Source organism: Rhinolophus sinicus, linkage group LG15 (assembly GCF_036562045.2).
Source record: "Rhinolophus sinicus isolate RSC01 linkage group LG15, ASM3656204v1, whole genome shotgun sequence".
Lineage (NCBI taxonomy): Eukaryota > Metazoa > Chordata > Mammalia > Chiroptera > Rhinolophidae > Rhinolophus > Rhinolophus sinicus.
The window spans coordinates 45,941,520-45,960,060 of NC_133764.1; the positions used below are offsets into that span (position 1 = coordinate 45,941,520).

Consider the following 18,541-nt stretch of genomic DNA (forward strand, 5'->3'; position numbering starts at 1 on the left):
TAAGTCCCCCTCCCATAACCCAGGGCAGGCCAGGTCTTAGAAGGGACCTAGGCATTGGGGCTGGTGGGGACAGGAGTCCACTCACTCCCCTCTGCAGGAGCAGCTAGGGAGAAGGCCCTGCATTAGGGGAGGGGCCTGGCTGAGAACCTAAATCCTAAACCAGATGCAGAGCACTGGGATTGGGGAGAGGTGGGAGGAGAAGCCTCAAGGGACTGGTGGAGCAGTCCTGACGGCGAGGACCTCTCTGGACAGCCAGTGGGAAGGTAGTCATAGGAACAATGGCAGTAGACACCCAGCACACAACTGGAGCACACAGCACTGCAGGGGGCGGGGCCTGAATGGGGCCAAGGTCCCAGTCCCACGTGCCCGCCTTACCTGCTGCTGGGCCTGAATCCGCATGTACTCAGCCCTCTGCTTGCCGTGCTTGCCTTTGTCGGGGCTGCCTGCCTGGCTCTGGGCTGCCTTCAGCCTGGAGGCTCCTGGCGTCACCACCTTCATGGGTGGCACACTGCCACCACCACTCTGCAGGAAGAGGGAAAGGGTTGGGGTTGGAGGGGGGTCATACAGGAACCTTAGGCATTGGGTGGGATCTTCAGTGGGCCCTTTGGGACCTGGAGACACCCCCCCCACCCCAGCTCTGTAGCCCGCCCAGTCCAAGACTCAGGCCCACTCTCTAAGGCCAGATTTAAGGTCTCCCTGCAGGAGAGGTGACAGGGCCACCATTGAGGTGCCCAATCATTCCACTCCCTAGTGAGAATGCATTGGTGGTTTCTTTGAGTAGCCCAGAGGCAGGTGGTGCCTCCTGGGGGAGCCACTTGTAAAGTGAGGGTCCCTAGCACCACCCCCACTCCCAGCAAGGGGCACCATCCTGAGCCCAGGAGAGCATGCCCGAGACTGGTGGGGGAGGGGGACATTCTCTATAATGGCAGACAGAGCAGGATTGACAGCCCCAGGCCCACATCTTTCTCCGAACATGAGGATGGGGGTGAAGTCTCCCTAGAGATGGAGAAGTCTGGCCCCCTTGAACCACCCCAGGTACTAGACCTGCCCAGAAGGGCTCTGGAGCTCCAGAGGCAAAGGCAGAGAAACGACAGAGACAGAAAAAGTCAGACAAGAGAGGGGGAGGGGACATGGGGATGAAAAAAGGGAGAGAACTTTATTTGTTGGTTTATAGATACAGAGCAAAGGGGAGAGGCCCTGGTTCCTGCCAGGGTTGGATGGGCTGGTCCCTGAGGAGGCCGGCTTCCCAGCCTCCCTGGGCTCTGCCTGTCAACCCGGCCCGGCACTAGGCTTCCAGAAAGGTGGCAAGAGCTGAGAGAAGGCCAGTGGGAGGAGGGGCTGGTGTAGTGTTCCTGCAGCCCTCTACTCCCTCCAGCTCTGAAGACCTGAAGGCAGGTGGAGAGGACAGGGGAGGAGGCAGCCACCTGGGGACTTGGGGGCAAGGGTGGGGGACTGCCAGGGGGTCTCTTGGTGGGGGTCGTGCCCATCTGGCTCAAGGTAGCTTCCAGCTCCCGGAGAGTCTCCTCCAGGCTGTCCATCCGCTGGGTGGTGGTGCCCCTCACTGCACAGTCTAGGTCAGCAGTAGGCTGGCCCTGGCACTCCCCACTGGTGGGTTGAGAATCATGTCCAGAGTCCTTGGGGGTCTCCTCTGGGTGCATCTCAGCAGTGGAGGGCTCCTGAGTCCTGTCTGAGGCTGGTCCCCAAGGACAGGGGATCCTGGCTCCTTCTTCCTCTGGGATACAGCCTTCTATCCCCAGTCTCTTCAAAGGTGTCCCTTCTTTTTCAGGCATCAAGCTGCTCCTGGGCTGGGAAGCGTTGGGCATGACCCCTGGCAGGGCCTGGGGGCCATCCCAGCCCCTCCCACTGCCAGCTAGGGTCCGGGGTCTTGGGGTGGGGGTCGTCCTGTGACTGTGTTCTTCAAGCCTGGCCTCTGGTGGGGAAGGAAGGTTGGGGGCACACTCTGTCAAGATGATCCTGGGGACACAGAAGGCCCTGGGGCCTGGGGCAGCCTGGGGAGAGAAGAAAGGTGAGGCAGAATGTGGTCCCTGCGAACCATATCACCCCAAATTGGGATGGGGGATTAGACATGGGTGAGCCTAGCCCCTTCCTCCCATAGATGGAGAAACTGAGGCAGGGGAGAGGCCTGAGTTGACCCAGCGATTAGCGGCAAAGCTGGGACAAGAACTCGGGTCTCTTTCTACCATACCCTCTGGTCTCCCTCTTGCTGGCAGAGATGCCAGTTTACATAGAAGCACAGATACATGCTGACTTCCCATTGCCCATGCTAGACTCTGGGAGAAGAGTTTAGGTTTCATGGGTCCCCCCGCGAGTTTGCCCATCTGTGCAATGGGATAACAACTTGAGGGGTGGGTGGAGAATTAAGCAAGCTCATGTGGGCATGTGCTTAGAACAGTGCCTGGCTCACTGTTAGTGCTCAGCTATTTATGGGATTCAACTAAATGCCGGAGACCAGCAGCCCCGTGTGGGGGAGACCAGGTGTCAGTCTCTGGCCTCTGAGGGTGGGGCTGTCATCCCCTTCTCAGGACAGAGATTCCTGGATCCCCCAAACCCTACTTTTGGAGCTTCTTCCAAGAGTTTCGCAGCCTCAGAGGAAGGGGCTCAGCCAAGTCCCTCTGCTGCACACAGGCTTGGGCAAAGCCAGGGCACCTGGTTCTGTGTGAGCCTCCCTGGCTCTGGCTTTGGTGGGAGCACAGAGAGCCCCCCCAAACTGAGTGAACCTTCATCTAATTCTGAGCACCAGTCTTGTTCCAGGTTCTGTTACGTACATCTTTGCCTTTAATCCTTACTGTAACCCACAAAATGGTCACTACTCTCATTTGCCCCATTTTATTCATGAGGAAATTGAGGGTCATTCACCCAAGGTCACTTACCCACAGCTAGTTAGTGGCAGAGCCTGGATTTGAACCCAGGCAGTCTGACTCCAAGTCCAGTGCTCTTTCCACTAAAAGGAGCCATGGGGAGATTCGTGGGGGGCAGCAGGGTCCCCCAACCCCCTCCCAAGGCAACCCACATCCCTGCCACCTGCTTACCTGGAGATGGGGATGCAGACCAGGAAAGCAGAGAGGGAGACCCATGCCTGCCTGGCTCCATTGCCCGGTGGTGCCTCAGGACGCAGAGGGTGAGCCTGGCTTCAAAGGCCAGCGGAGGGGCTTTGACCACTGGGCCCCTTCAGGATTGGCTCCTAGAGCCAGAAAGGGGCAGGGGCTGGGTGCCGAGCTCACGGCCAGCCTGGGGGGCAGCCCTTCCATACTGCTCATCCCCCGATGGCTCCTTGAACTGCTCTGTGCCCATCCTCTGCCCAGCAGACAGCACTGTCCACCCATCTGGTGCCTGTCTGCTCCCCTGACCAGGGAGGCAAAGCACCACCAGGCCTTAAGCCAGGCCAGAAACTGGTGGCGGCCAGCATGGAGCCCACTGTGAGCCAAGGAGAACCAGACGAGACAGGCGAGCCTATGTGCACTTAGAGATGGCCTCCCAGAGCAGAGGCCCTCCTCCCCCAATGTGACTGGGCAGAGGGAGAGATTCCCAGGCCACCCTCCTCCTAGGTCCTACTCCCCAAGCACAGTCCTCTGGGGATAGAGACAGCAGGTCTACCCCCAAGTTCCCAAGAAAGAGTAAAGAGGAAATAAGTGCAGCAGGACAGCAGCAAGGACTAAAGTTAGAGGGAAGGAAGAACTTCCCAATGCTGACAGACACAGAGCCAAGGAAGGGCATGAGTTTCTTCTATTCCAAGCTCCCTGACAGAGGGGGCGAGATGGAGCCATGGGTCGAAGGGAGGTTATAAATGAGCCTTCCCCCTGGGGTGTCCAGGCCTCCAGTACAAGGCATAGATTCTAGTGGGAGAAATGGAGCGCCTGCCTGACACAGCAGAGTAGGCGGTACGGAGGCAGGGACTAGGCAAGGGCTCAGAACAAAGCCACATTTTCAGTTGGACCTAAAGTCACCTAGTGAGCAAGATCCAAACTCCAATCTTGGACCAAGACAAAACCCCGGCTGCGGGCCAGACCTAAACTCTGGCCACAGATGGGAACAAAATACCCAGGCCACCATGGGCTGACTCAGAATCAAGCCTGTAAAGAAAGCAGACCCAAGGGGCCACCGGATACCAGTCACTGGAGTCTCAGGGACAGAAGAAAGGGTTATGCTCCTGCCCTTGGAATGGGGGAGGGGTGAGTCTGTGTAGGGGAAGCTGTGAAAGTGACGGGGCTCAGGGTGTTTGAGTGGGTTAGCGTGAGAGGTGAGGAGAGGAAGCTGTGCAGGCACAGGCAGAGAGAGCGCCATGAGAAGTGGGGGGCAGCCCGTTACCTTCCATGTGGGGCCTGGGGCTGAGCCCCCAGGGAACCCCAAGTCCTGGGGGGACTGCAAGGTGGGAATCAGCTGGCGGCAGGGCGTGGGGGGGAGGGAAGACACTGAGCTTCTCTCAAACACCTGGGGAGCAGAAGGCGGGGGCAGATTTGGAGGAGGGGCACAGGAAGGACAATGGGGGTACAGGCCTATGGCTTATGCCCCCACAGGGAGGGCTGGCCTGGGCTGGCACTGGGATCCCAGCCTCACGCCTTGGCCTCTCACCATGGCCACTGGCCACTGGCCACTCTGCCCTCCAGTTTGTCTCCTCCTCCAGAGGCCCTAGAAGTCCAGGGTCTCCAGCCAGTCAGGGAGGAGGGCTGAGGACACTTGAATGGGTGACTTGGGAGGGGCTCAAGGCACTTGGGTACGAGGGCGTTAAATGTTTACAGAACATTTGAGGACGGGGGTGGTCTCAGAGCACAGAGGGTCTTAAGGTAGTTGGGTGGGGGGGGTCTCAGAGACTACAATCAAAAAATTCAAACCTGCAAAGAGGGTTAGACCCCTCCCGTTTTACGGTGGAGATGGACTCAAGGCAAGAGGGATGAGGTCCTGACCAGGCCAGTGCTCAGCAGGCAGCCCCAGAGTCCAACCCCCTGTCCTAGTTCAGCCACCTGCCATGGGGTGAGCGTGGCAGGGGAAAGGAGCAGGGCCTAGATGATGACTCCGGGGCCAGGTGTGCCCCTGACCTACCTCCAGTTCTGCGATGATGCGGTCCTCATCGTCCTCGTCCTTGATGGCAGAGGCCATGATGGGCGGTGTGGAGGCCGGGCGAGCCACCTCGGACACAGTCCGGCGCAGCTTCACTTGGGGCTTCTGTACCTCCAGCTCCTCAGACTCGGCCTTCTGCAAGGCCCGGGCCTCCGTCAAGACCAGGCTCTGCCCCCCACCACTACCAGCTCACCTCCTAGGCTCCCTGGGTTCCAGACCATCTCCCACCTGCCCCAGCTCATCTGCCACTTCCTCTCTCCCCTCCCAGATGGCCCCTTCCCATGGTGGAAGCCCAAGCCAGTCATCAGCACTAGTCAGGCCCATTCTTTCCTTCCACTTCCTCTGAGAGAGGGGACTGCCCTAGAGTCTCTAGAGGTCATCTCAGGCATCCTCCCAACTCAACCTCCTTATCTCCTGCCCAAGGGGGGGGGTACCTTGATGAAAGCTGAGTCCTTCTTGCTGGTGACCACAACCTCTCCTGTGCGTGTGGTGGTCAGGCCATGGGAGGAGGGGAAGCTCCGGCGGGGAGGGGGCGGTGGGGGCGACTTGGAGGGCTTCTCCGTGCGGTATCGGGGCACTGTCAGCTCATCTGCGGGCAGCCAAGGGGCTGGGGGTCAGGGCACCTGTAACCCTGGAGTCCATGTGCCACATCTGACTCCAAGGGGATAAACCTTGCCTCCTCCTCCGGGAAAGAGGGGAGAGGAAAGTTCAGGGGAAAGGACATAGGCTCCCTCCTCCTCTCTCTACCTCCCCATGCATTCCAGCCCCAACCCTGTCACTCCTCCCCTTACAGAACTCTTTACACCCCTTACTACTCAAAGTGTGGTCCATGGACCAGCTGCATGGGCAGCACCTGGGAGCTTTTTAGAAATGGAGCCGCTCAGGCCCCACCCAGAGCTGTGGGATCAGAATCCACATTTTGACGGATCCTCTGGTGATTTCATGCACACCTTCAAGTTTAAGAAGTGCTGCTCTGATCCATTTCTTTTCCACCTGCCCCTCAGCCCCTGCCCTGGCCCTGATCCTCATCCTTCCATCTCATCCTTCCATCGAGAGGGAGCAGTAACTATTCCAGAGCCTGACCCCGCCCACCAGGCTCCCCCTTCCCCCAATTCTTCAAGGGGTGGGGGCTGTTTCCAGGGCAACCTGTAAATCACTGAAACCTGACACTCCTCTGCCTTTCATCTCCCAGTGGCTCCCCATTACCCCAAACCGCATCCAAGCCCCTTGGCCCAGCACCCTCCACATCTGCCAATCTTTCAGCCTCAGCTCTGCTTGCTACTCCCTGGCCTGGACCCTGCCGGGCAACACTAAACACATACCTCCAGGCATTTGCACATGCTGCTGCCTCTCCCTGGAATGCCCTCGCTCACCAGCCTGGGAAGCACCTACTCATTTGCAAGACTCCAGTGGAAAGTGCCCTCCAAAGGGAAGCCCTTCCTGCCCTCCCAGGGCCTCCCTAGGCCTGCACAGCACCGGAGCTCACCTCCCAGCTGCATTTAGCACCTCATCCTCTTTCTGGTTTACACACTAGCTATGGCCTGGTACCGATTACGTAACCAAGTTGAGCTTAGTGTCCTCATCTATAGAATGGGAATAGCTACAGTAGCGGCCTCCTGGAGTTGTTACGAAATTATAAGGATTAATATACAGAAAGCATTGGGGGCAGTTCTTCTCACAAAGTTAAGTACCTGATAAAACATTCATGTTAGTATTATTCCCCCACTATATTTTAAGCTCCTTGAAAGCAAACTATGCCCTAGCTCCAGCACCTAGATACAGTAGATGCTTAAACAAATATATGGGCAGGAATGAATAAAGGAATGGACGACGACTGCCATTTCTGGTTCAGATTTCTGCCTCCCCTGTGGGCTCACAGGCTCGGGGAACACAGGAAGCAAGTCCTCGTCGATCAGCGCTGCCCCTTGTCTGAGCACTGCCTGACTCAGGGCACATGCGAGGGTAGAAGGTACAGGCAGAGGACGCTCTGCCTGGACTTGCTCATCCTCCCTGCGTGGTCCTCTTGGCAGCAGAGCCGTGTGAACAGCCCTGGATAGAGTCCAGCTCTAACCCAGCCACTGGGGCTCCCTGTGGTGGCTGAGGGTCGTGCTGCTGATGTCCCAGCACCTCCCTTCTCCAGCAGCCTGACCACAAAGATTCTCACGCCCATGTGCTGACCCCATCAACCTGAGAGCTCCTGAAGATGGGGCTCCCCTCCTCTGGGCTCTTCACCTGCCCCCTACCTGCCCCCGTACCTGAGCCCCTCCTCCCACTGGGCTCCGTTCGGGGGGCTGCCTTCTGGCCATGGGGGACCTTGGGGGGCTTGTGGTCAGGGGTGGGGGCCGGGCCTGGGTGGGCCTTGCTCGCACAGTCCAGGTCAGGAATGGCCTTCAGCAGCTCCGCCTGTGTCTCCTCCAGCAGCCGGTTGATGTCCTTGGCGCTGTACTGAGTCAGGGCTGCCCGCTTCTCCTCCCAGTCTCGCTCGGCAGCCTAGAGAGGAAGGGGCGAGAGTCAGGACTAAAGTGGCTGCCCTGCTCCAGGACCTTTGGGGCCCCAGCCCCTTCCCCCAGCCACGCATGCAAGGCCCCCGGAGGACACTTGGACTTCTCCTTGACTATGACATGCTTTCTCCAGGAGTCTGGAATGCCACCTTCTTTATAAACTACTCTCTTGATATACTTAGACCTGTTTTTGGACATTTTCTTCTGTTTCATTGACCACGTAGTCTATTCTTGTGCTAACGTAACACTGCCTTAATTATTACAGCTTTATAATATGCTTTCCTATCTAGCAGGATGAATGTCACCCTCAGCATGCTTCTCAGACTTCCTCCTCCCCCAGGAAAAGTACCCATGCAGTGTCAGCACTTCCCAGCCTAGGACGGTGGGAAGAACCCATGAGCCTCGCTTGTGCCCTTCAATCCCAGGCCCAGCACCTCAACAGACACAGCCTTGTCCACGCTTCTCTTGCCAGGAGCTTCCAGGCCTTTGGTGGGGTTGCCCCCCTTGGGGGTAACAGGAGCTCCTTCGGCTGGCCCACTCAGCTCATGGAGGTTCAGTGGAGGGCTGGGGGGTGGCATTTCGAAGTCCAAGCTCTTATTGAAGTCAGTCTCGGCTGTCACCTTCTTGGGGGACTGATTCAGGAGGTTGTTGGGCGGTGGCCACCCCCCCTCATCCACTTGCCTGTGGTTGGGAGAATTAGGAGCAGCTGTGAGACCAGCAGCATGGTGACCCCCATGAAAGGGAAGCCTGGCCAGAGGTAGGCGGGGTATGCGGAGGGCTCTGGGATCTTGCAGGACAGAACGAAGGGCCTGAGGAGAAGTGACTGCATCTAGCATAAGGGACAGCCAAGCCTACAACATGTGAAGAGGGCACAGGTCAGAAGTGAGGTACAGCTGCAGTTGGCACATGAGTGACCTTTGGGGGAGTCAGATGTGTTGATCTGGGCCCAGTGTGGAACCCCATGGGAAATCAGAGGTCAGAGATAAGAGGTCAGGGATAGAATGACCTTCGGATCTGAGCCAGCGTGTCTGTGACCCCACGGCAGCGTTTGAGGAGCCCATCCAGGCGCTGTGGCTCCTCCTTCAGGAACTTCACTGCCTCCACCTCCACACGAAGCACTACCCGCATCTTGCTCTGTAGGGCTGGGAAGTGAGCTGAGGAGACCAGAAGGAGTGAGCTGGGGAGGGTGATGCTTGGAGGACCTTCACCCTCCGAGGATGGGTAGCAGAGAGGGCAGGGCCTGGGGCTGGGAACAGGGGTGCAGCAGGGATTCCCACCTGGACCACATGCCACACTCACTGGCCCCCAGGCTCACCCTTGAGCTCAGTCAGCGTCTCCCCAAGCTGCTTCAACACCAGCGCTTTCTCCTCCAGCTCAGGCCCTGGCACCAGCCTGTGGTTATGGGACACATCCCTCTGGATCTTCTCCACTGACTTCTCCAGGTCACTGCAGCCACAGAGAGACCCTCTCAGCCCTCTCTGGCCCCAGCCCAGCCACCCTGAAATTGGGTAGCTGGAAAGAAATCAGGTCACCAGTCAGATAAAAATTAAAAGCCATTTACCAGGCCACATGCCCAAGTGAAATCAGAAATGCCAAACCTCAGAGATGAGACTTTGGAAGAGCTCCCTAACAGGGGCCCAGGGTTCCTCCCTTTGAAGTTCTGATGTTTAGCCACATCAGCCCAAATCTCTCTGCCTATAACTTGCATCCTCTGATTCTCATTCTGCTAAGCAGCGGCAGATAACTTGGCAGCCTTTCAGAGAGCTGGAGGCAGCTGCATGCGCCTCTAAGGGGTCTCTTTCCTTGCAGGGTGACACTGCCATGTCCATCTACCTTTTCTCAAATGATCCAGACACTTGCCCTCTTTCTTTGAGGACAAAACTGCTTTTGATTTTCAGCTGGCTTATGCTGAGCTCATGTCATTTAAAACCCCACATCTTTCTAAGGTAAATCAGACCAAGTCGCCACACCGTGTTGAACCCTAAATGGATCCCAACATTCTCAGGCTAAAATCCAAACTCTCCAATGCAGCCAAGAAAGGCATGAGGGCAGTAGTTGAAAATTTGGTTCCAGACTCAGACAAATCCAAATTCCAATCCCAGCTCCGCCCATCCCAGCAGAGAGATCTTGGATAAATTACCTACTATTTCCAGGCCTCAACCTCTTCATCTAAAATATTGAGGTGGCAAGAGTTCCTCCCTCCTGGGGCCACTGTGAGGATTAAATGAGCCAATGCAGATGGGAAAGGGGTGGCAAGGGGTCAGGGCCTGGGGACTGCTCGTATTTTCCCTCTAGCCACCACCCCTGCCCTCATCTGGCTTGCTTCTGTTTACAATCATCCAAAATTCCTCTGAGTTCCTTGTGTGTGCTGCCTTCTCTGGGCCTTTTAAATGCCATTTTCTCTGCCCAGCATACTCCATTCTCACACACACGCACATACACACACACACGCACACACACGTGCATGTGTGTGTGCATATGTGTGACTAATCTCCACTCGTCCTCAGGTCTCAATGAGAACCTCTTCCCCATTCCCTACACTTGGAGTTAGGGGCCTGTTTCCTGCCGTTCCCCCCCCTCCCCCCCAGCCTCTGGAGCTTCTGATTGCTGGGCTGTGCAGAGACAGGCAGGCAGGAACCATGTCTTCAGGATTTGTCTCTGATGCTGAGCACCTGGCATGGTGCCTGGAGCAGAATAGAGGTCTGGTAAATAATTGTGGAATAAATGAATAAGTGAAAGAAGGAACTGATGCCCTGGTAGTTCATCTTAATTCTATACTGGAGTCACTGACATCTCTGACCCACATGCAGGACTTTACATACATTCCTGTCAAATCCCATCTGTTGGATTTCAGCTCAACTATCCAGGTGGGAACAACTTCTGAGTCTCAGTTATACCATCCAACAGATTTGCTCACCCTCAAAGCTCTGTGTCATCAGCAAATCTTACCAGCATGCCTTATACATCTTTATCCAACTAGCAGGTAAAAAGACCACGTTGGAGCCAAGGATAAAATCCTGTGACTCAGCACTACCAGTTAAAGAGCTATCATGTCCTAAGCATTTACTGTATGCCAGGTGCCACATTCAGCCTTTTACTTTCATTACCTTATTTAATCCTCACAATAAATCCTGAGTGGGACCATTATTACCTCCAGTTTACACATAGACAAATAGCAGCTCAGACACTAGACTACATTTTACAGCTGCCCTTGCAGTTTGAAGTGGCCATTTAACTGAGGTCTAGCCAGTGGAATATGAGTGGAAGGGGTACATGCTGTTTCCAGGCCTGGCCCATTACAAACCTCCCATGTAAGCTCTTTTCCCCTTCCTGTTGGTTGAAACAGTGATCCTGTGGGTGATCTGGGAAGGCACATACTAAAGAAGGCAAAACCTCCATTAGCCTGGGTCCCTGAATGACTGCATGGAGAGTAATTCCACTAACTCACCCAATATTGTCCCATAAGAAAGGAGTGTCTATAACTTTTGAACCATTATAGAATGTGTTAAAGCAGCTTCCCTAACTAATTGGCTACCTTAACTAATAAACTGGCTTTGTCATTAAAAAAAAAAAGGCTCAGAAAGATTAAGTAACTTGTCCAATGTCATACAACTGTGACAAAGCAAGATCTACTCATGTCTGACTTCAGGCACTGGATTACACTGCATCTCACTCCCACACTAGACTAACATCATCCCATAGCCATCCACTATCCCACCCAGCCCTCACTCTGCCAGGTAGGAAAGAACAACTCTCCTCCACTGTGCGTGTCACCTGACTGGTTCAGGGCATGCCAGTTTTGTAAACCTTTAAGCAGTGACAACACTGCAACTTTCAGGTAGAAGGGACTAGGTCCCCTTTTAGGCTCGGTTAGAACCCTGATTTTCTGATCATGCAATCTACCTAACTTGGGCCTGCTCTGCAAATGAGTCCCAGACAAGTCCAAGTCTAGACACTAGGACCAGAAAGTAGTTGGGTTTTCCAGACCCAGATTTAGTCCTGGAGGAGTTGAGAGGGGAGGGTTGGGACAGAACCAGCTATATAAAATGCGGGGCCCATTGCAAATGAAGATTTTCCCCCTAGTTAAAAAATCAAGAATTTCAAGAGAGTAATAGCAGAGCATTATAAACCAAGCATGGGCCCTTATAGCATAGGTCACAAGCCTACAAAGCTGGCCCTGGGTTAGGCTAAATTAGGTTCCAGAGGCCAAAAGGACTCAGTCAGCAGAGGCTGCAATGTCTACATAGAGCTCAAGTGCTTGGCTAGGATAGATGAGTGAGCCAAACTGATAGAAGCACAGTATTGGCCTTAACTTCCAGCAAGATATCAGGGCAAGAGGAAGAGGCAGAGCGAAGCTGAGTGAGAGCAAATGTACGTGGGCTGCAGCCAGAACAGGGGTAAGGAGGGGCCTGCTGGTTCTTCTGATGCCCGGGGAGGATATGGGAGCTGAACAGGGAGGGCCCTCATAGCCAAGCTGAAGCCACTGCAGTGCTGGTGTGGAGCCCGCCCCACCCTAAAATGATAGAAGCCCCCTTCAAAGTGGATGGAGAATCCTGCCAGAAGCACTCTAGCAGCCCCCAATTTTCTCAAGTGAGCAGTCTGAGTAACAAGTTTGATAACAGGGCAGGGGGTAGGGAGTCTGTGTGTTCCTGGAGAACCAAGGTCCCCAGGAAGCTGAGGACCAGACACTCATGTGACAGGAGCATAAATCCGTCCTTTTATTTTTTTTCTGCCTCTGTGCTTTTATATTTCCTTTTATTTTCCTTTAATGTCTCAATAAATTTCCTTTTGAAAATTCCAAGCCAGCTCCTTTGTGCTAAGTGAAAAAGGGCAAGGAGAGGACAGGAAAGTCAGATAATAGAATTCCCTGGGTAACGGGGGATGGCAGCTGTCAGTCTACCTGGAGATGTGACTGGAGTTGTCATTAAGCTTTTACACCTGGAGTGATGGGTGGCTGCCACTGGCTTATTTCCACGTGGGATGACCCCGTATTTCATCTCAGCCACACGGGGTCATGGGAATCTTTGCCTTGTGTCTCACTGAAATGCACATGTACCACCAGGTTGTGTGGGCCCAAGCCCTTCTCAAGGAGCCCCTTGCAAGAGGTACAACCCAATGAGTTGGTGAGGAAGCTGGGCTCCTCTGAGCAGCCTCTCCTGGCTCCCTGAGTCACTGACCAATTGACCCCAACCCCTCTCTGGAAAGAACTGCAAAAATCTTAATACTGGGCACAGACGAGGAAGCCACAGCACAGAGCAGGGCAGAAACTGTCCTAATCACCCAGCCTCTCAGTGCTGGAGCTGGACCTCAGGTCCCCTTTGTGTCCTGTGCCACTAGGAGAGAGGCCAGAGGAAGGAGCAGGGTCTCTGTCTCAGACCCCAAGGACTGACAAGAGAAGGCTGCAGTGAGGTGGAGAGTGCTCACTCAGTGCACAGTGCCTGGACAGCGAAAGGCAGCTTCTTCCTGCAACAGTGCCAGACAATCGAATGCTGGCCAGACAGTCATTTGCTAAATTTGGATCAGAGGACCATCTTCTGTTAACCCTTCCATGTCTAAGCATTTGGGGGTGGGGTGTTCTCTATTCCTCATTCCTTCTGAAAACGCTAGATCTGCACTAGAATTGGAAGAGGGTTTTTCCTCGGCTATACCTGATCTCAGACATCAGGGAATTGGAGTGCTGGCAACCGTGGCCGGTCAGCACCAAGCTGACCAAGCTGGCAACATCTGAATGCTCCACCTGAATTTTCTACCCAACAGTCAGTTTATACAGGTCACAGGCCAGAATGAAAGCAGACAGAGGACAGAGTGAAATCAGGCAGCTAACCACATGAGTAAGGCTTCAGGCCATGGGGAAGCAAGACTGTGGGCCATTAGGAGCAAGACCAAAGCAAAAGCAGGCATCAAGCCAGAAACAAAGAAATCAGGAATTGTGCCAGATGGTCAAAGGTTTGTGGGTCACAGAGAAATCAGGCCACACAGGAGAAGGCAATCAGGCTTCAGAAGAGACCAACGTCACCTGTGATTCAGAAGGAAGGAGAGCTGCGCCTCCCAGTGAAACCAGGTTGCAGGCCCCCCAGCCCGCACCCCCAGCCCTCCCTCCCCAGCTGGGCCCAGCCTCACTTGAGTTGCTGGGTAATGAGCTCCTCGTCGTTAAGGTAGCGCAGCCGCTCCTCCTCCACCAGGGTGCGCTGTCGCTGCAGCGGGTCCTCATGCCGCCGCGCCACCTCTGACACGCGCATGCTCAGCTCCGCTTCTGTGCCCTTCAGCAGCGCGCGCAAAGACTCCAGGTTCTGTAGCTGCGGGACGCAGATGAACCGGTCGACTGGGGTGGGAGGGGATGGAGGCAAGCAGCAGGGAAAGGGCCGGGAGGAGGTGGACAGAGGACAGCCCTATGCCGGGCGGATTCCACAGCAGATGCGGCTGCTCGGTTGTGACTGTGCAGCAGCAAAAGGGTGGGATGGTGGGGGGCAGAGGCCAAGAGCTAAATTCTGGAGAATAAAGGCAGGAGGAGAACGGCCTGGGGATAGTGGAGGAAGGAGTACTGAGTTGGGCCGTGCTGAAGGTGCGGCTGCATGACTAAGAACAAGAGCAGCAGCGAAGGGCTGGGACGGTAGGGGGCGGAGACGCTTGCTTGCTGGGGAAATACTGAGGCAGGAAAACCGGATGGGAATATTTGAGGGGCAGGGAGTGATCCTATGAAGGTCCCTACCGACCATGCGGCTACATTGGACTCAAGCACTGGGGGTTGATAGAGTTTCTGTGGCTGGGATGAGAAGACTAACTTAACGCTCGCTCGAGCCCAGTTCTAAGGCCGAGTTGGGGCAATGGTGGGGGTAGGCGAGATCTTACCCGTTGCCCAGATGGCAACTCTCTGCCCCCTCTCCAGCCTGTCTCTACTCATTATTCTCACCTGAAGGGCTCTGGGGCCCTCTGGAGGAGCAGGCACAGTGATGCCAGGCTCCTGACTGGTGGGACCATCTGCCAGGTGGGGCAAGGCAGGGTAGCTGAGGGGAAGAGGGAGCTAAGGGGACCTGGCGGAAGGGCTCGCGCTCAAGGTAGGGAAGGGGGGGGAAAGGAATGCTGAACTGGAAGGAACTGGGACCACAGAGTACTGACCGGGGGAGGAGGTTCAGTGGGGTGGACTGGGGCTCCAGGAGAGCAGTGAAGATTCAAGAAAGGGGAAGGAGGGCTTTGTGAAGAGGACACGGGGGGGTGGGGGGGTGGAGGTTTGGTGAGAGCTCAGAAATTCAGCGAAGGGGCAGAAACTCGAGGAAAGGCAAGGGGAGAAAGCGTTCAGAGATGGACCGTGTAAGCAGCGGACTCGGAAGAGCGATTAGGAAATGGGGCGGGACTTTTGGGAAGAAGTTTCAGCGCAAGTAGGTGGGTTCTGGTGGGGCCGGGCTTCAGGGGGCGGGGTACGGGAAGAGGCCCCAGAGGGGGGCGGTACCTGGAGCTTCCGCAATTGCTGCAGCTGGCCGCGCAGGTCACTGGTGCTGTTCTGCAGGCCACGCAGGTGCAGCTGCATCTGCAAGCGGCTGATGGCAGTGGGCTGTCCCGCAGGGGTGCTGCTGGCTGCGGGTGGGGGAGGGCCGGACACTGGGGTGGCCCCGCTGCTCCGGCCGCCTGACCCACAGGCTGCAGAAGGACGAGGATGGGAGAACAAATCGTGAGCCTGGGAGAGGCTGGGGCAAGGTCCTCCCCACACAGTAGCCAGAGAGGCACGTGGCTCTGACTCCCTGCCCCAAATGGTGGGCAGCCCTTCTGTAGGGAGCAAAGTGCCCGGGCAAAGACATCTTGGGCTAGGGTGAGACTACTCATCTATCCTTTAAAGCCTGGTAATATAGCTATTGTTTAATTCCCACTTTACTGATTAGGAATCTGAGGCTCCCAGAGTTTAAGGACCTGCGGGGAAAGGGGGAAGGATCACTCACGTGCTGAGGGGGTGGCTGCTCCATTGGAGCCTTCAATCTTCTCACTGTGGCACAGGGGAAAGATGGCTACCAGAGGCTCCAGGCTGGCCCCAGACAGCCAAACCTGGGTGAGACCTTAACATAATCTCCTCGTCCCCTGATATCAGGACGGAGTCCCAGAGAAGGGAAGGGACTCACCCAGAGTCACATCGTGAGACACTGGCAGAGCTGAGCCCAGGGCTTCTGCTGCCCACGTCCCCTTCATCTTGCCCCAACCACAGGCCCTGGAAGTGTTGTTGGGAGAAGTGCCTCACCTGGGCGTCTCAGGCTCCGAGCCTCGTAGTAGGGCACTCTGCACCAGGCCTGTGAGGCTGGCAATCTGCTTCTCCATGGCCTCCATGCGCTCCCTGGGGAGGATGGTGCTTTGAGCAACCATTTCTCAGGGCATGGGGTCCCTCCTTGCCAGTCCCCCTTTCCTAAGGTTGGTAATTAGAGGAAATACCATTCCCTTCCCAGCCACCAATACACAGACAATTCAAAGAGCCCCAATGCCCAAGGATCAAGTCCACAGACCCCCCCCCCATATAATATTGGTAATGCCCTTCTCCCTCTGACAGTCACCCCCTCCCTCTGCAGTCTCATCTCCACAAATGAGATAGGTCCCACTCTGGCCTCTGTGCTTCCACATGCTTTCCCTTTGCCTGGTATGCCCGCTTTCCTACTTCCTCTCTGAAGCCATCCCAGAGTCCCCAGCAGCCTTGAGAAATCCCTGTACACCCTTGGAAAGGAAGTATTTTTTTAATGTGTCTCCCCCACTAACCAGGGTAGGAACTGGGTTTGCCCAACTTGGCACTGGCAGTACCCAGTGCACTTCCTGACACACAGACCACAAGAGAGCTGTGTGAATGTAAATCACTTCTCACCTCTCAGCAGAGCTGCTTGAGAGCGGAGGGGGACAGGTTGGTGCCCTGGTTACCTCCTCCAGCCATGCACCCTTAGAAGGGAGCTGAATGATTGGCAAGAATTCTCCGGACTGGAGGCTACCGAACTGAATGTCTCTCTCCCCATCCCTTTTTCTTACCAGCACCCCCTCCCCAGTGGACTTCAGCCGCCCCTGTGCTGGACAGCTCTCATGGATGTAAATTCCGCGCCGCAGCACGAAAGGCGCTCAAGAGTGTTGGTTCAGCCTCAATTTTAGTTAGGGAAACAGGTTCAGAGAATGGATGCAAACACAGTCTTCCAGATTCCTGTCTAGGGCCCCCTCAGGTCTTGAGGAGAGAAGAAAAATCACATGTCCGTCTCTCCAGTGCCTTTCCTGCCACGTTCAGGATACCCTGGAGACCCCTCTAGACTACTCCAGGTCTACAAAGGACTCCTGAGTCTCAGAATCCAGGACACAATCCTGCAACGGACTCTGCGGTGCCTCCTCTCCACTGCATTCCCAAGGCCCTGAGGCCTTGAGAGCGTTCCTCACCTGGTCTCCGTGTCCTTGGCTGGCACAGGCGGCCCGAACCCAACAAGTGGGCGCTCTCCAGGCCCTGGGAAGAGCTCGGAAGGCGGGGCTCCAGACGTCGAGGAGCCACCAGCGCTTCGGGTCTTGCCTCCGGGGCTCTCTGCGAAGACCGACGAAGAACCCGAGTCTTTGCGGAAGGATTGGCGCACCGGCGAGCCACGGCTGGGTGGCCCCGAGTAGGGGCTGTGGGGTGGCGGGGGACCTCCCGGTGGTGCCGCCACGTCTGCCAGCTTCTGAGGCGACGAGGGCGGCAGGCGGAAGCCGTAGCTGTCGCCGTAGAGCGGGCCGCCTCCCGCCGCCTTGTACAGGGAGTCCTCCAGGTCGGACTGCAGCGCCGCGGCCGAGTAGGTGCTGAGCGAGCGCACTGAGCCGCGCTTGTAGAGGCCACCGGCACCCGGGTAGGCGAAAGGGTCGCCCGCGGCAGCCGCCAAACTCAGACGGCCCTCGTGGAGCAGCCCGTAGGGGTCGGCGTAGAGGCCTTCGCCCTTCACCAGCACCATGCCGCCCGCCTTGCCCGCCAGGTCCTCGTCCGGCTTCACGTCGCGCCGCTCCAGGATGGCGCTGGGACTGGGGCTGACACCCTGGGCGGCGGGGGCGCCTCCCAGCCGCTCGGCCCCGTGGTGCACCGGACTGCCGGCGTAGGAGGGCGGACGCCCCCCGGCGTAAGAGAGGCGCGAGCGCGATGGCGAGCCAGAAGGCAGCCCGGACGGCAGCCCCGGTGGTGGCGAGCCCGACGCCAGGTGCGGCGCAGGTGACAGGTTATTGAGGCGCCGCGTGGGCGACGACTCCCGCGATGCATACACCATCTCTCTCTGTGTGTAGAAAAGTCCCGGAACCCCACAAGGCTCGTTACAAAGAGGGTCCCTTGCCCCTTGCTTGAAGAGTTAGCATTCTTCCCCCTGACACTTAGGAAGTCCCTTCTGTTCTCTGCCTTCCCTCGCTCCTGCTGCATTTGGGTCCCTCTCCCATCAGGGATCCCAGAATGGAGGAAGAAGTGGCAGATGGACACCAGAAGGGCAACCCGCAGCCCACCCTACGGTGACGGGCGGGGAAGGAGTGGCTCCTGAGAGAAGCTATCTAGAATATCTCGAGTTTTGTTGGAGAAATCCTGAGCGGACAGGAAGGGCAAGTGGCAGGTGAGCCGGCAGGGACTCTTTCAAGACGCCACAATTAATGGAGGCCTCCTCCGCTTCAGCCTTTAAGTCCTCTTCTCCAAAGCAGGCTGTTGTCTCTGACTAAGCTGTGCCCCTGGACCCCATCTGCCCAGCCTCCCTAATGCCCTGGGCACCCCCAGCCATACCCGGAGGTCCCCGTTGGTGAGGTGTGAGCCAGGGAAAGCGGCGTAGAGTGGCTCCTTCCTATAGATCTTGATAATACTGCGGTCCTGGATGTCCCTGGAGGGGGACAGGGAGGTTCAGAGCGTGACCACCTCCCAGCCCCGTGTTGAGGAAGGGTAGCTACTCCAGGCAGAGGACAGAGGGGTGGCAAGAGGGGCCAGGGGCCCCAACCCCTTCCTAACTCTTTGCTCGGTGGATCTCGTG

General features: G+C 56.5%; 1 protein-coding gene across 8 annotated transcripts in view; it reads right to left on the reverse strand.

Annotated features, from left to right (window-relative positions):
• The window catches only part of SRCIN1 (SRC kinase signaling inhibitor 1), a 68,862-nt gene that overhangs the window by 9,907 nt on the left and 40,414 nt on the right, over positions 1-18,541 (reverse strand). For 3 of the 8 annotated variants that reach the window (XM_074319833.1, XM_074319835.1, XM_074319836.1), the window contains 13 exons: positions 18,301-18,394; positions 16,962-17,812; positions 15,802-15,894; positions 15,509-15,552; positions 15,025-15,212; positions 13,698-13,873; positions 8,893-9,023; positions 8,584-8,731; positions 8,012-8,258; positions 7,332-7,566; positions 5,511-5,665; positions 5,059-5,211; positions 376-522 (listed from right to left, as the gene is read on the reverse strand). In XM_074319833.1, coding sequence (XP_074175934.1) covers positions 376-522; positions 5,059-5,211; positions 5,511-5,665; positions 7,332-7,566; positions 8,012-8,258; positions 8,584-8,731; positions 8,893-9,023; positions 13,698-13,873; positions 15,025-15,212; positions 15,509-15,552; positions 15,802-15,894; positions 16,962-17,812; positions 18,301-18,394 — 2,662 coding nt within the window. Of the gene's footprint in view, positions 1-375; positions 523-549; positions 2,010-4,326; positions 4,450-5,058; positions 5,212-5,510; positions 5,666-7,331; positions 7,567-8,011; positions 8,259-8,583; positions 8,732-8,892; positions 9,024-13,697; positions 13,874-15,024; positions 15,213-15,508; positions 15,553-15,801; positions 15,895-16,961; positions 17,813-18,300; positions 18,395-18,541 lie in introns of those variants that run through there. The other 5 variants (XM_074319829.1, XM_074319834.1, XM_074319831.1 and 2 more) reach the window with 3 other exon arrangements.